Source organism: Ranitomeya variabilis, chromosome 2, assembly GCF_051348905.1.
Source record: "Ranitomeya variabilis isolate aRanVar5 chromosome 2, aRanVar5.hap1, whole genome shotgun sequence".
Classification (NCBI taxonomy): domain Eukaryota; kingdom Metazoa; phylum Chordata; class Amphibia; order Anura; family Dendrobatidae; genus Ranitomeya; species Ranitomeya variabilis.
This window is the reverse complement of record NC_135233.1, coordinates 598,901,513-598,918,339: the sequence shown is the minus strand read 5'-3', so window position 1 is coordinate 598,918,339 and position 16,827 is coordinate 598,901,513. Positions and strand designations below refer to the sequence as shown.

The window sequence follows — 16,827 nt, the reverse complement described above, 5'->3', positions numbered from 1 at the left end:
TGTTCAAATATTTTTTACAATCCGTCCCTTGAATGCAAACATCTCTGTAGATGTAAAGAAGCAAAAAGATAACAATTAAAATATTCTGTGGTTCATAAGGCCAATAATGGCTCCATGTACTTAATCCATAATCAATAAATCATTTTATATATATCATATTGTTAACATTTTATATTCATATACTGTATATAATCGAATTAAAGAACTTCCACATAGACAATGCAGAGAGTACCAATATGGCTGCGTTAGCAGAGCACACCAAGTGAGTGTACCAAGATGGCCGCTACTTCCGCTCACACCGGAAGTGAGTAGCTCTGCTTCACTGCGAGTCAATAAAGTATGTTGAAAGAACCTAAAGGAATTCTGGGATGATGGCGGCGCCCACGGTCTGAGGTAATAAGTGGAAGTGTATGACCGGTTCTGGTTTCGGTCCGTGAAGCGGCAGCTGTGTGTGTGTGGCACCGGGGAGAGGACGGTGTGTGCGGTGTGAGGTGGCTCTCACTCGTCCGCTCCCGGAGCCTGTCTCCTGTCTGGCGCTGGGTTGGACTCCGTCTCGCCGTCCAGAGCGGCTTAGCGCGCTGTATATAATGTAATGGAGACCGGGGGTGATAATGGCGGCAGCTCCCTGGTTGCTATGGACAACGCTAGTCGGTGTCTCCTGCAGATCAGCCGTTGTATGTGCGACACTGCCGTAGATCGCGCCCGGGCGGTCACTGCTGGTTAACCCTTTCCTGTCGCTCTTCGTATTTTGCACGTTTGGTTTTTTCTTCCCTCCTCCTCCTTCAGGAGCCATACCTTGTATCTTTCTGCCCCAGAGCCGGACCGGGGCTTGTTGTTTGTGGGACAGAATTGGATGATGTGTGTGTGCAGATCGTCTGGTGTTTCAGCTTCTTTCTGTTCATATCATTTTGGGGCTCAGATCAAGTCTTTATTTCATCATTGTAGGAGCTGAAGCTTTGCCCCTCTCCACCCCCAAAAAAATAAAAGACTATAGCAAATTGGCACTTTTTAGATTTTCTTTTTTATTTGCATTTAACTAATCGTCTGCTTTGATTGGATTTTATTGGGGTTGAAGAGATGCAGAATTTCACTTATATTCTTCTTCTACTGGAAAAGTGATTGTCTGTGTGTGTCTCTCTCTCTCTCTGCACTGTATGTATGTAGGGGAAATCACAGTTTCTCATGATTGGGCTTCACAGGAGGACCAAGGTGGTAATGGGGCCTTCAGAAGCCCCCCCCCCGGCTGCTATGACAACCCATCAGCGCCCAGTGGGAAGGGGCCTGATTGGAGACACCTCTTGCATGGGGCAACTTAAAGGGGTTGTCCAGACTCTGTGACTGCGCACTTCAAGGATTCTCTGGGGCGGACTGTCAAATATCCACCAGTATGTGATTTGCATACATGCTGTCATGTGCCGACCAGACCTGCGGAGCTGCACTCAATATGCTACGTGTAGTCGAAATGTGCCCAAAAGTATGCAAATGACATATTTTGTCGAAATGTGACCCGACCGCTCCTGGAGAACCCATACAGCATGTGGTGCGCATTCAGATCTGCAGTCACAACCTCTTTAAAAGTTGCTGTCCATGATTGACAGCATTGAAATGTTCCAGCCGTGATCAAGTGTGCAAGTGCCGATCGCTGTAGTTAGAGGCAGCCGGCGCCCGTCCTGTGTCTTCTGCGCCTCCATTCCTACCCTTCACAGATCTATACACTGTGGGGCAATAAAGGGTCAGCCATTAATTTCTGCTGGACTCTTCTGGCTCCCTGCCTATCAGACTATGCTTGTGAATGGTGGGCACCTTAAAGCCATACTCCCATGTCAGGCAGCCACAGATGATCTGGACTATGGAAACGACCAAAGCCCAGCTACGCTGCTCTGTTTCGTGGAGGTTGCAGATGCAGGGTAGCAGGACCGCAATTTGCTTGTGGCTGCAACACATGGGAATATCCTTTAGGCCCCCTTCACACGTCTGCATAAAAAAAGTACACGTAAGGCTCTGTGCACACGTAGCGCATTTGCTTGCAGAAATTTCTACAAGGATTCTGCATCTCTTGGCAGAAAAACACAGTGGAAAATCTGTGTTTTTTTGTTGCATTTTTTAATGCGGTTTTTCATGCGTTTTTGTAAGCTGAAGGGTAAGTTCACACTGGGCATTTTTTTTTTTTTGTGCAGCAAAACCTGATTTCTTTGCAGGGAAGAAGCTGCAACAATAACGCATGTTTTGATGCGTTTTACTTTGTGTTTTTGTTGCTGTTTTGGTGCTTTTTTTCCATGCGTTTTTGTTGATAACTTGAGTCTTGTGCATGCTAATAATGTTGAGTGCCCCGAGAGAAAAAAAAAACTACTTCTTTAGAACCGTACCTCTAGATCCTTTGAAAAGCCGGTAATTCATGTGCCGCTACAGTAAAATCACACTGACAGATTAGATAGAATAGATATAAACACATAGAATACATATGTATATAGATGTTAGTGACACACACACAGACATATATATGTATTTATATTGCATAGATAGAAGGATTGTCGGCAATTCCTTAGCTGCGTAGAGTAAAATAACTGCAGGAGCCGACAGGATAGAAGAGATGGATTACACACAGTAAATGCAAATAGAATAGGTAGATATATAGATGTCAGTGATAAATACAATTAGTACAGTGTGTGTGCAGCTTACTGTACATGTAATTAATAAAAGATTAATTTTTTGGTCAAAAATGGCTTGGGCTTCCTCATAATTTTTGTTACCAGCAGAGGGAAAGCCGACGACTGGGATGCAGATGTTTATAGCCTGAGAAGGGGGTAATACCCATGGACCTTCCCAGGCTATTAATATCAGCTCACAGCTGTATACTTAGCCTTTACTGGCTGTTAAAATGGGGACCCTAAAAAAAAAATGACGTGGGGTCCCCCTATAATTGATAATCGGCAAAGGCTATGCAGACAGCTGCGGGCTGATATTAATAGCCTAGGAAGGGGCCATGGATTCTGCCCCCCCCAGGCTAAAAACATCAGCTCTCAGCCGCCACAGAAAAGATGCATCTCTAAGATGCGCCAATTCTTGGTGGAGTTACTCTTTGCCACATGGGTTTTTTTTGCCTTCCTCTGGATCAACATGTTAGGGCATGTTAGGTTAGGCTATGGGTTGAACTAGATGGACTTAGTCTTCCTTCAACCTTAATAACTATGTAACTATGTAATTCTGACACTTAGCCTCGCTCTTTCCACTTGCCCTGTAGCCGTGGCAAGTACGGTAATAGTTGGGGGGGTTGATGTCACAGGTGACATCAGGCCCCAAGTTTGGTAATGGAGAAGCCCCCCCATCAATAAGACGCCCCAATTACTAACCCCATAGTCACATTACAAGAAAGCACAGACACCCAGAAAAAGTCCTTTTAATTGAAAGAAAGACAGACTCTTTTAATAATCTCAATTAAACCTTACTTACGACCTCGTCTAATTCCACCGAAGCTCTCGATCTCCTGTAATAAACCAAAAATAATAAAACAACAATATACCATACCTCAATGTCATTCTGTCCCACGCCGTAATCCATGCCTGGGGGATAATTAGTTTTCAACCTGGACGGTGCCAAGATGCGACCGTCAAGGCTGAGAACTACTGGTGAATGAGCTGCTGTGAGCCCAGCATCAGTGACTAGAGGTGATGTCTCTGAAGCTTTATTCCGAGCCGGGCTGAACTGCTGTGACCTCGGTGAGATCCCGCGCTAGCACCGTGAGAAAGTTGCACGGTGCAGAGGTGAGTTCATCACAGTGAAATTCTTCTGGTGAACTCACCTCTGCACCATGCGACTTTCTCACGGTGCTAGCAGGGATTTCACCACGGTCACCTCATGGATTACGGCGTGGGACAGAATGACAGTCGGGTATGGTATATTGTTGCTTTCTTATTTTTTTTATTTATTACTGGAGATCGAGGGCTTAGGTGGAATTGGGCTAGGTTAATATTAGTGTTCGGCTGAGCTGCGGAGGGCTGCGTACTTCCTCCTTTAAGCTCTACCCACTTCCGCACTTAGATCCGTCTACTTCTGCATATGTCCTGCGTACCTATCTTTAACATTGGGTACGCAGGACATGCGGATGTCGTTTTGATGCGCCCGCCAACCGCACAGGAACACAACTTGAACCCGGCCTTAGGCGAGGTTGTGAGTATGGTTTAATTGAGATTATTAAAGGAGTCTGTGTCATTCTTTTAATTAAAGGACTTTATTCTGGCTGTGTTTATTTACCATATAACTATAGGATTAGTAATGGATAGGTGTCTTATAGACGCTTCTCCATTACTAAACCGTGGGCTTGATGTCATCTGACAATAGAAAGGTAACATCAACCTCACAAATATGAACCCCACTTGCCACCGCTACAGGGCAACTAGGAAGAGCTGGGCAAAGCACTAGAATTTTTCTGGGCAGCTGCAGGTTTCTATTTTTAGGCTGTGGGGTGCAATATCCATGGCTTCTTACCAGCTTGAGAATACCAGCCCCCAGCTGTCTGCTTTAGCAAGGCTGGTTGTCAAAAATGGGGGGGACTCCAAGCCGTTTTTCAAAAACATTATTTAAATTAATAAAAAAAACATTGTGAGGACCCCTCTTTTCTTGATAACTATCCTTGCTGAAGCTGACAGCTGAGGGTTGCAGCCCCCAGCTGTGAGTTTTGCCTGGCTTGTTATCAAAAATACAGGGGAACCCACGCAGGTTTTTTTTCAAATTATTTATTTACCGCACAGGAGCAGCTGATGAATTTTCCTATCCGATGCCTCTGCTCTCACTGTTAATAGCGGGCAGCATGTGTCGGATAATGGGAGCAGTTGTCTCATCAACTGACACCAGTGACCGGAGGTAAACTGTATACCTCCGATCACACCTGAGCGCTCACAGTGTCTTCTGACAGCGTGGGAACCGCGGCGCTCTTACCAGCGAGGATGGTTTCCCCGCTGATCAGAAGCAGTGTTTGCCGCGCTGTCATGCATATGACAGCGTGTCAAACACTGTATTCAAGTGAATGGGGCTTGGGTCTGGTCTGCTGGATGACAGACTGCATGGACGCATCATGCCGCCTGCCATCTAGAGGTAGCAGAGCCGAGTGTGAGGTCACATCCTGTTGTCCTTGGCTTTTCTGCAGCAAATACGCTGCAAAAAAAGTCAACCTGCGTATTTGCAGCATTTTATCACCATCCATTCAAGTCAATGGGTGGAAAAGGCTGCAAAAACGCTGAAAGAAGTGACCTGCTCGATCTAAAAAAAAAAACGCTGCAAAGAACAAAATCCTGATGACAAAAAACCCCCCAATGTTTGTGCATGATATTTCTGAAATCTCATAGACTTTGCTGGTGCTATAAAAAAAAAACAGCAGAAAATTAGCATAAAAAAGCAGCAAAAAAATGCAGCAAAAATGCCCAGTGTGAGCATACCAAAATAAAGATATATTATTAAAAAAAATTTAACAATGTGATGTCCTTTCCATGTTCAACCTCTTCTTTTTCATTCTCCATTGAAGACCATAATATCATTACATAACATGTTAAAATTTATACTGTTTACATACACAAAACAAATATATATATATAATATGTACCGTATGTATGTAATACCAAGCCCGAAGTTTAGTAATGAACAGGTGTCAGCCAGATACCCTCATTAATAAAACCTGTACATAAAGAGTTTTAAATAAAGACACACACACACTCACCAGCCTATGTAGGAGCATTAACATAATTAACGTGTAATAAAATAGCAACTGTCAGAAATCTGCGTGAAACGCAATATCTGTTTATTTAAAAAAAAAATTGCGTGGGCTCCGGCATAATTTTCATAACCAGCAGAGGGAAAGCCAATATTCTGGTAATATTCTGGGAAGGAGACGATAGCCAAATGTTCCCAGGCTATTAATATCTTTTCACAGCTGTTTGCTTAGCCTTTACTGGCTAGTTTACAGGGGAACACCAGAAAAAAATTTAAATGGGTTCTCCCTATAAAATCAAACCAGCAAAGGCTAGGCAGGCAACTGCGGGCTGATACTAATAGCCTGGGAAGGGGGCCATGGATATTGGCTTCCCCAGGCTAAAAACATCAGCTGTCAGCCACCCCAGAAATGGTGCATCTTATAGATGCACCAATTCTGGCACTTAGCCTCGCTCTTCGCACTTGCCCTGTAGCGGTGGCAAGTGGGGTTCATATTTGTGGGGTTGATGTCACCTTTGTATTGTCAGGTGACATCAAGCCCACAGGTTAGTTATAGAGAGGCGTCTATAAGACACCTATCCATTACTAATCCTATAGTTGCATGGTAAATACATAGCCAGAATGAAGTCCTTTATTTGGAATAATCACAGACTCCTTTATTGAATCTTAATTTACCATAATTAGTGAACGCCTAATCCCCGATGCCCTCGTCTCCTGCAACAAAAATAAAATAATAAACCAACATATAATACTATCTTGTCCGAAATAGACCATTTAATGCCGAGTGTCCCACGACGATCTCACGTGTAGAACAGTCACATCGGGAGATGTGACCACTCTACCCGGTCTGCGGCGATACACTGACAGGAGGTAATCCCTCCTGCAGTGTATCACTGCGCTGCCGTGAGAGTTCACCGGAGTTCATCAGCTCCAGTGCTCTCACTTATGGCACTGCTGCGTGAGAACTTTCCCACGCAGCGGTGCTGTAAGTGAGCGTACCGGAGCTGATCAGCTGATGAACTCCGGTGAACTCTCACGGTGTCTCAGTGACACACTGACAGGATGTAATTGCTCCCGCAGTGTATCACCGGAGACCGGGTAGAGCGGTCACATTTCCCGGTGTGACTGTTCTACACGTGAGATTGCTGTGGGAGACTCGGTATTAAATGGACTATGGTGGACAGGGAGTATACTGTTGGTTTATTAGTTTTGATTGTTTGCAGGAGATGCGGGCGTCGGGGATTAGGGGTTTGGTGAGTATGTATTTTGTATGTTATTGTTTCAATTTACAATTGAACACAGGCTCTGGATGATGAGACTATTCTCCCATCATCAGCTCATGCTGTCTCTGCTATACTTGACAAAACACTTAGCCGAGTGGGAGTAGTAGTCCCACCAGACGACGCCTGGGTACACACACTCACACACTCATTCTCCACTCACACACTCTTCCTCCTTCTGACGTTATTTCCCTTTGACAATTTGCAGCGGTTTTGCAAAAAGCCAAAAAGAATTGACATGGTGCGGAAAATATAATGCTGCAAATAAGGACGGACTTTTCCGGATCATGTGCACAACATATCAGGAATCTCATAGATTAACATTGCTTAAGTAATCCATTGCGTTTTTGGAGCATTTCCGTGTGTAAAAGCTACAAATCCGCATCGTGTGCACATCGCCTACGACTGTCTGTTTTTACTATCCTTGTGGTTTTCTTTTGGCTGTATCTGTATACGTGTGTGCCCTCTGTGTGATACATACTGGAATTGAACGCAGAATTGAAAAGACAGATGTTTAGGTGCTAAAGATGTACAAAGATAGAGATAGCTATTTGTGAGATATATAATTAGTGCCTTGCGTGTGTTGGTTACTGTTCATGGATAAATCTAATAATTGAAATAAAGCTACGTGGGGTCCCCCTTATTTTTGGTAACCAGTCAAGGTAAGCAGACAGGTGTGGACATGTTATCAGGCTGGGAAGGTTCCTAGTTATTGGGCCATTCCCAGCCTAAAAATACCAGCCCTCAGCTGTCCCAGAAGTGTTGCATCACATTAATTCTCCAATTCTGGCACTTGTTCTTTGCTCTTTCTGATTGCCCTGGTACGTTGACAATATGGGTGTTGGTAGTTGGGGTTGATGTCAGCTGTGAATTGCCCCAAAACCCAGCTGACATCAAGCCCCCTGGTGTTAGGACTGGAGAGGTGTCTGTCAACCACCCTCACTACTAGCCCAGTAGTAAAAATAAACACTCACACACAAAAATACTTTATTTTTTGATAAACACTCCCTGATGCGTTTCCTTGCTCACCAATTTCTAAAAGGAAAAAAAAAATCCCACTTGGGTCCTACTATAGTCCACAAATGGAAATCTGACAAACGTAAAAAGAGAGAAATAAAAACAAGACTTTGCCTCGTTCACCAATTAATTATAAAAAAAAAGGTCCCACGCAGCTCCAATATAGTCCAGCTAATTATCCATCTACCTGATCTCTAGCTCTGTCTTTGCTCATCTAACACCTAAACACCTGTAATTTCTATTCTGAATTCCATTCCTGTGCGCGTCACATGTCATCCATATCTGTACATACTATCATCCTTACTGCCGGGAAAAAACGGACATGTCTACGTGTGGGTCACGCCGTCTGTGTGAAAACAAGGACATGTGCGCAGCCCCATAGATTATAATGGATGTGCGTGTTTGTGTTGACACCACACTTCCCAGAAATATGGACGAGTGAATGAGACCTTAAGAACCGTTTCAACGGGAACACATTTCTATTTGTACAAAACTGGATGTCTGAATGAGGCCTTACAAGTACTGCATCCTACTTCTTCTGACTAGGGTCCTGCAAATTGATTTTCTCACCCCTAGTGACCACCCCTCATTTCATATTGTCTCTTTCTTTATATTTATACAGCTTGGAGTTCCCCTTAAGTTTCTTATTTTCCCCTTTAAAGCCTGTCCTTTTTGTAATCGGACTTCATTGCACTGTTTGACTTCTACAGACTTTGTTTCCTGCACATCTCTGGCCATAGATGGAGTTAGAGGTTTTCCATTACTATTTGACCCACTTTCATATTTCCGAACTCTTCCTAACAATCTTTTTCTACATATACTTTCATCCACTGCCTTCCGTCTATGAGCACATCTCGGTGTGGTCACGTAACCAGTTGCCGATGTGCTTTCCTGCCTGTTACGTCCCATTTGCCTCTCGTCCGGATTGAGAAGAGCGTGTCAGTCTGCTGACGTGGTGGCTAGTCAAAAAGGCGGGACCCTGGTGATTCTCCCCGCCCACTGCCAGTGACTGACAGGTCTCTCCCTATGCATGCATAGAGAAACCGAGGACAGCTGGGAGAAAGAAGCAAAGAGTTACATGACCCACACCGAGGTGTAGGGATGTATATTAGAAAAGCGATTAAGAAGAGTTCGGACATATGAAATGGGCTGAAAAAGTTTTGGAAACCCCCTTTAACTGAGAACTCATAAGTTAACTCCTTGGAACAGGAAGTTTAAGGGTGGCGACTGGCGAGCACATACTCCATCACCACCAGGAATGGTATTGACAATGGTTTGGCTGCTAGTTCTTGTCTCGTGCCCTTTTAACCATGAATTTGTTGGTTACTGAACTTCCCCTTTGCGAATCCACGGTTAAACTGCACACTTCTAGGTTGCATACCACGACCGCTATGTGTGAATTTACCACTTTTCACATGTTGTCAGTATCTGTAATCATCACCATTTCTCATTTCTCTCCAGAAACCACTGATATATGTCGTCACTTGATCAATTCTAATAGAGGCGGTGTGCCAGAATAAACATGGAGGAGGATGCGTCTCTGCACAGGCTGGAGGGCAGCGACCCCTCTGAGGAAGAAGGAGGGTTGGTGGTGAAGAAGAAGAGCTCCAGCGCCGAGCAGCACGTGTTTAAGGCTCCTGCTCCGCGCTCCTCATTACTGGGCCTGGACTTGTTGGCTGCACAGAAGAGGAAAGAGCGAGAAGAAAAGGAGCGACAGGAGGGGGACAAAAAGACTAAACTGGGGTCTAGAGACTGGGAAGATCGAGAGAAGCCTTCCGAAGGGTCTGGGGACAGGATAAGTCGTGGCAGCCACGGAGACCGGTAAGTGGCAGATAATTGGGCTTTATGCTGGTTCCAAGGGATTTTATTAGAGCTGCTGATATTATCATAGAGGTCTATTTATGATTAGTAATGTCTTATATTTATTTCCAGACACTACAGAACCGCCCGCGTGGAGACTCCATCTTATACCGGTGGAGTAAACGAAGAGTTCTTGGCGCGAAACCGCCAGAGAGAACGTGAGAGGAGGGAACACGGGGTCTATGCGTCATCGAAGGACGACAGACGACGGAAGGAGCGGAGCAGCCGAGACAGAGGTAAAGTGATCATCCGAATAGACGCAGCCCATTAACGGGGATGTTTATTATAGTGTTCACGCCACTTCTGTGCATAACAAAAAAGGTTGCATAATACTGCACAAGCCTTATGTAGTCCATAATTTGCAACTTTTTAAGAATTCATCCCTGCTCATTGCATTCTTGGGTACAGTTTATATAAAGGGTTAGGGGCAATAACATTGGCTTAAAATGAGCGGAATTCTAAGTGCTTATGTATTTCCTAAACTTGGCGTCTTTTCCATAAGTAAATATTATTATCCTACAACCCCAAACAGTTATTCAAAACTTTAACTGAAGGGGGGCTTAATTGTCTCCCCTCAAATCGCACCTCACCACCTGTGCGCTTGACCCCATCCCACCTCCTCCCCAACCTCACCACCACTCTCTTCCCATTCCTAACCCACCTCTTCAACCCATCACTAACTTCTGGCACCTTCCCTTCTGCTTTCAAACATGCCACAATCACGCCTATCCTTAAAAAGCCAAGCCTCGATCCTCGATCCAACTGCTATGTCCAGCTATCGCCCAATACTGCTGCTGCCATTCGCTTCCAAACTCCTGGAACAGCATGTCCATGCTGAACTTTCCTCCCACTTCTCATCTAACTTGCTCTTTGACAATCTACAATCTGGTTTCCGCCCCCATCACTCAACTGAGACAGCCCTGAACAAAATCACTAACGACCTACTTACAGCCAAAGATAACGGACAATACTCTGTACTCCTCCTTCTAGACCTGTCCTCTGCTTTTGACACAGTTGAGCACTGCCACCTACTACAGATCCTTTCCTCCTTTGGCATCAAAGACCTTGCCCTATCCTGGATCTCCTCGTACCTTTCCATCCGCACATTCAGCATCTCCCACTCCCACACTACCTCCTCATCCCACCCTCTCTCTGTTGGAGTCCCCCAAGGCTCTGTTCTAGAACCCCTACTCTTCTCAATCTATACACTTGGCCTGGGACAACTCATAAAGTCCCATGGCTTCCAGTACCATCTATATGCTGATGACACTCAGATCTACCTTTCTGGTCCAGACGTCACCGCTCTGCTGTCCAGAATCCCAGAGTGCCTATCGGCCATATCCTCCTTCTTCTCCTCTCGCTTCCTCAAACTCAATGTGGACAAATCTGAACTCATCATCTTTCCTACTTCTCATAGATCTTCCTTACCTGACCTGTCTATCGCAATTAACGACATCACGCTCTCCCCCGTACCGGAAGTCCGCTGCCTCGGAGTAACCCTTGACTCTGCCCTGTCCTTCAAACCGCACATCCAAGCTCTCTCCACCTCCTGTTGCCTCCAGCTCAAAAATATCTCCAGAATCCGTCCTTTCCTCAACCGTCACTCTACTAAAATGCTTGTACATGCCCTCATCATCTCCCGCCTTGACTACTGCAACATCCTTTTCTGCGGCCTCCCTGCTAACACCCTTGCACCTCTCCAGTCCATCCTTAACTCTGCTGCCCTACTAATTCATCTCTCTCTTCGCTACTCCTCTGCTTACCCCCCTCTGCAAATCTCTTCACTGGCTCCCATTCCCTCAGCGTATCCAGTTCAAATTACTAATACTGAGCTACAAAGCCATCCGTATCCTGTCTCCTCCATATATCTCTGAACTAATCTCCATATATCTTCCCTCACCTAATCTCTGGTCCTCCCAAGACCTCCTCTCCTCCACACTTATCCGCTCCTCACCCAACCGCCTCCAAGACTTCTCCCGAATATCCTCCATCCTCTGGAATTTTTTGCCCCAACACGTCCAACTATAAACCACATTCGGATCCTTCATACGGAACCTGAAAACCCACCTCTTCAGGAAAGCCTACACCCTGCACTGACCCTGCTGCCTCCTCACCACTACTGAAGCTACCACCTCTCCAACACCGGTGCTCCTACAACCCTCAACCTATTGTCTCCTTCCCCACCATCCTGTAGAATGTAAGCCCGCAAGGGCAGGGTCGTCACCCCTCTGTATCAGTCTGTAATTGTTAGTTTGCTTACTGTAAGTGATGTCTGTAGTTTGTATGTAACCCCTTCTCATGTACGGCACCATGGAATCAATGGTGCTATATAAATAAATAAATAATAATAATAATTACTATTCATCAGATGATCGTAGCCGCAGGAGCAGCAGGTCTGAGCGAGACAGATCGGAGCGGGACGGTGGATCAGAGCGGAGCTCACGGCGGAGCGAACCTGACAGTCCACGACACAAGCCCAGAGGTAAAGTGTGATTGTGATTGATGCCCTCCTATATTCCTGGGCGGGAAGCTTTGTCATGTGTAGTGTATATTCCCTGCAACCTCCCCTAATCGTGTGTCTTCGGCATCATATCATGGACATTGTCTCTGTAGTATGATATCCATTGGAGAATGGCACTTTTTTTCCTGACATGGACAAACTCCTTCATTCCTCCATATTAAATAGGAAGCCCTAGGAGGGAACCAAAGGGTTCAAACCACTTCTTTGCACTGGTTTACATCTTCATATAACTTGTCTATGAGCCTTTTTTGAGCTGTTAACTTTTGTTTTTTCTTCTCTAGACTCCTCCACACCTTCTCGCTCAGGATGGGAGGAAGAAGACAGTGGTTATGGAGGGTCCCAGCGCTCCCAGTGGGAATCTCCTTCTCCGTCTCCTTCTAACAGAGACTCTGACCGCAGCTTTCGTGGTGACAGAGACAGTTCGAGGAGGGAAAGGTTTGTACTATGTTCCTTTCGTGCACATTTCTTATTGCATTGCGATAAGCTCCACACAGACCTTGAGCCAGGGGCATATGCTGCGTTGTGTACTGCCTCCTAGTCCTCACTATTAATTCCCCGTGGAAGATAGCAGCACTTGTGAATGTTGTGAGAACTGAAATGAGCTGCCTGTGGGTTAGGGCTGAGGATTAAGTGTGATCGTAACTGGTTTATAGCAAGGCATTCTATAAAATAGAAATAAAATCACCATTACCCTTCCCTTTTGTTTACATTGGCTCTAGTGTTTTTTTTGTTTTTTTTCTGGAGCGCACTGCTCATCAGCCTCCCATCTTCCTGCTTGCAGCGGCAGTACGCTCCTGACTGACAGTTCGGCTCGCCCACATTGAGTGCTCTCCTATGAAGCAAGCTAGAAGAGCCTGCTTTGCCTCTGTAAAATTTTAGCGCAGAGACGTGGAAACTGGCTAGATCGGTAGCTAACAGTGCGCTAGATTGATATGACCACCACAGATTCAGACCATGGACGATAGAGGTGGTCTGTAACCTAGGAAGTGAGCCGTAAACAATATAATTAAACATCCCTTAGTTGTTGAGCATAGATAGGATTCTTACTAAATTGCAAAGCTAACCTTTTATTTCTCTGGTGCCACTGCTGCGAAGATCTGCTCCAGTCTGAATTTGGCTGTAACTGGTTTGTGATGTAGATCTTAAATACAGAAGAGGTGCACAATTGGTTTTGGCTTAGAAATGTAAAACCTTTGCACTAGGCCTTGAGACTTGCAGTAAAAACGTGCCATCTCCAGCAGACTGTAACAGTATTTTCTTTTTTTTGCTGTTCCACGATTAGTGAAGTTGTGTTCTCTTTGGTCGTTCTGATAGGTTGCAGTGAGAAACTGAGCAGAAGCTATTACTGTATAATACCTTCTCCAATATCCCATTCCCAGGTCGTCGGTAAGAATCCGGTACACAGACGATACGCCTCTCCCCACTCCATCGTACAAGTTCAACGAATGGGCGTCTGAGAGACGCCACCTTGGATCCACGCCACGTCTCTCTCAGGGAAAAGGTGAGCGCGAACATTCGTGTTCTTATTTGTACCTGATGCTTAAAGGGGTTGTCCACCTTTTTAAGACCATTAAATTGATTGGGGTTTAAAAATCATTTTTGCGATTGGGTTCCATTAACAAGTTTGCATAGTTTACCTTCTACAACCTTTGTGTAGGCTGCTTAAAGGGAACCTATCAGCAGATTTTGCTGCTATAAAATCTGACCACTGCCTTTCAGCGCTTATATACAGCATTCTGTAATGCTGCAGATAAGCCCCTGGTCCGACCTGCAAGTGAAAACAAAAAAGTTATATTATACTCACCCGGGGGAGGCGGTCCTGTGCAGTCTGGTCCGGTGGGTGTTACAGGTCCAGGTCTTCTTGCGATGCCGCCCTCCTGCTTCTTCATCGCTCCCCGGCATCACGCTTCTGCGCAGGCGTACTTTATCTGTGACACCCATCGGACCGAACAGCCCCCCCCCGGGTGAGTATAATATAACTTATTTCTCCTACGCCTCATTGGGGGACACAGGACCATGGGTGTTATGCTGCTGCCACCAGGAGGACACTAAGTAAACACAGAAAGAATAGCTCCTCCCCTGCAGTACACTGTGTTCCGAATTATTATGCACATAGAGTTTAGGAGTGATAAGGTTAGAATTTTTTTGTTTGTCATTTAAACTCATTGATGGTGATGTGTGTCAGGGCTCTTTATATCACTGAAAGCAATTGCAGATACCTGTGCAAATTAGTTTGGCAGGTGTGTCCAAATAAAGGCAAGACTACTTAAGAAGGCTGTTCCACATTATTAAGCAGCCTACATTTTTTGCAAAAATGGGAAAGAAAAAGGCTGTGTCGGCTGCTGAGAAGCAACAAATTGTGGAGTATTTAGGTCAAGGCATGACTACAATCAACATTGCCAAGACACTTCATCGTGATCATCGCACAATCAAGAAGTATGTAGCTGATTCCCAGCACACACGTGTGCGTGCTGATAAGGAAAAATTGAGGACTCTTTCCAACAGGCAATTGCGTAAGGTTAAAAGAGCAGCTGCAAAAATGCCTTGTCATAGCAGCAGACAAGTTTTTGAAGCTGCTGGTGCCTCCAACGTCCCCAGAACAACAAGATGCAGGGTCCTTCAGAGGTTTGCAGCTGTGCGTAAGCCATCCTGTCGACCACCTCTATCCACTGCACACAAGCAGAAACGGCTCCAGTGGGCCAAATGATACATGAAGACTGACTTTCAAACTGTTTTGTTCACCGATGAGTGCTGTGCAACGCTCGATGGTCCAGATAGATGGAGTGGAGGATGGCTGGTTGATGGACACCCCATGAAAACACGGCTAAGGCGCCAACAAGGAGGAGGTGGAGTAATGTTTTGGGCTGAAATCATGGGGAGAGAGATTGTCGGCCCCTTTATGATCCTTGAAGGGGTAAAGATGAACTCCATAATCTATGTGGAGTTTCTAAAACAACACTTCCTGCCATGGTTCAAGAAGAAGAACCGTGCTTTCCGCAGCAAGATCATTTTCATGCATGATAATGCACCGTCTCATGCTGCAAAAAACACATCTGCATCTCTGGCTGCTATGGGCATAAAAGAGGACAAACTTATGGTGTGGCCACCATCTTCCCCTGACCTCAACCCCATTGAGAACCTCTGGAGCATCATCAAAAGGAGTGTCTATGATGGCGGGAGGCAGTTCACATCTAAGCAACAGCTCTGGGAGGGTATTCTGTCCACATGCAAAACAATTGAAGTAGAAACCATCCAAAAGCTGACAAATTCAATGGACGAGAGAGTTCAGAAGCTTCTTTCGAACAAGGGGTCCTATGTGCAAATGTAACATCACCTAGAATAAAGTTTTCACTTGAAAACTGTTTGATTTCATTTTGTAATAAGCTGATAATGCTTATAACTTCACAATTGACCATTTTTTTGTTCAAAATAAAAAAAAAAAGGTTGAAAACTCTGCTGTGCATAATAATTTGGAACATGCATTTTGAGTGTTTATTTTTTTTTAAAAAAGATACTGTTTTCATAGGCAGTTTTTTCCAAAATATTGCAATTACAGGTCCTTCTCAAAAAATTAGCATATAGTGTTAAATTTCATTATTTACCATAATGTAATGATTACAATTAAACTTTCATATACTATAGATTCATTATCCACCAACTGAAATTTGTCAGGTCTTTTATTGTTTTAATACTGATGATTTTGGCATAGAACTCCTGATAACCCAAAAAACCTGTCTCAATAAATTAGTATATTTCACCCGACCAATCAAATAAAAGTGTTTTTTAATACCAAACAAAAAAACCATCAAATAATAATGTTCAGTTATGCACTCAATACTTGGTCGGGAATCCTTTGGCAGAAATGACTGCTTCAATGCGGCGTGGCATGGAGGCAATCAGCCTGTGACACTGCTGAGATGTTATGGAGGCCCAGGATGCTTCAATAGCGGCCTTAAGCTCATCCAGAGTGTTGGGTCTTGCGTCTCTCAACTTTCTCTTCACAATATCCCACAGATTCTCTATGGGGTTCAGGTCAGAGTTGGCAGGCCAATTGAGCACAGTAATACCATGGTCAGTAAACCATTTACCAGTGGTTTTGGCACTGTGAGCAGGTGCCAGGTCGTGCTGAAAAATGAAATCTTCATCTCCATAAAGCATTTCAGCCGATGGAAGCATGAAGTGCTCCAAAATCTCCTGATAGCTAGCTGCATTGACCCTGCCCTTGATGAAACACAGTGGACCAACACCAGCAGCTGACATGGCACCCCACACCATCACTGACTGTGGGTACTTGACACTGGACTTCAGGCATTTTGGCATTTCCTTCTCCCCAGTCTTCCTCCAGACTCTGGCACCTTGATTTCCGAATGACATGCAAAATTTGCTTTCATCAGAAAAAAGTACTTGGGACCACTTAGCAACAGTCCAGTGCTGCTTCTCTGTAGC

General features: G+C 44.9%; 1 protein-coding gene across 1 annotated transcript in view; it reads left to right on the top strand.

Moving 5' to 3' along the window:
• Window positions 1-238: 238 nt before the first annotated feature.
• DHX38 (DEAH-box helicase 38) overlaps window positions 239-16,827 on the top strand; it is a 69,672-nt gene continuing 53,083 nt past the window's right edge. Inside the window, exons 1-6 of the mRNA XM_077288545.1 lie at window positions 239-393; window positions 9,462-9,821; window positions 9,933-10,096; window positions 12,229-12,342; window positions 12,663-12,816; window positions 13,761-13,882. Coding sequence (XP_077144660.1) covers window positions 9,523-9,821; window positions 9,933-10,096; window positions 12,229-12,342; window positions 12,663-12,816; window positions 13,761-13,882 — 853 coding nt within the window. The 5' untranslated portion in view covers window positions 239-393; window positions 9,462-9,522. The remainder of the gene's footprint in view (window positions 394-9,461; window positions 9,822-9,932; window positions 10,097-12,228; window positions 12,343-12,662; window positions 12,817-13,760; window positions 13,883-16,827) is intronic.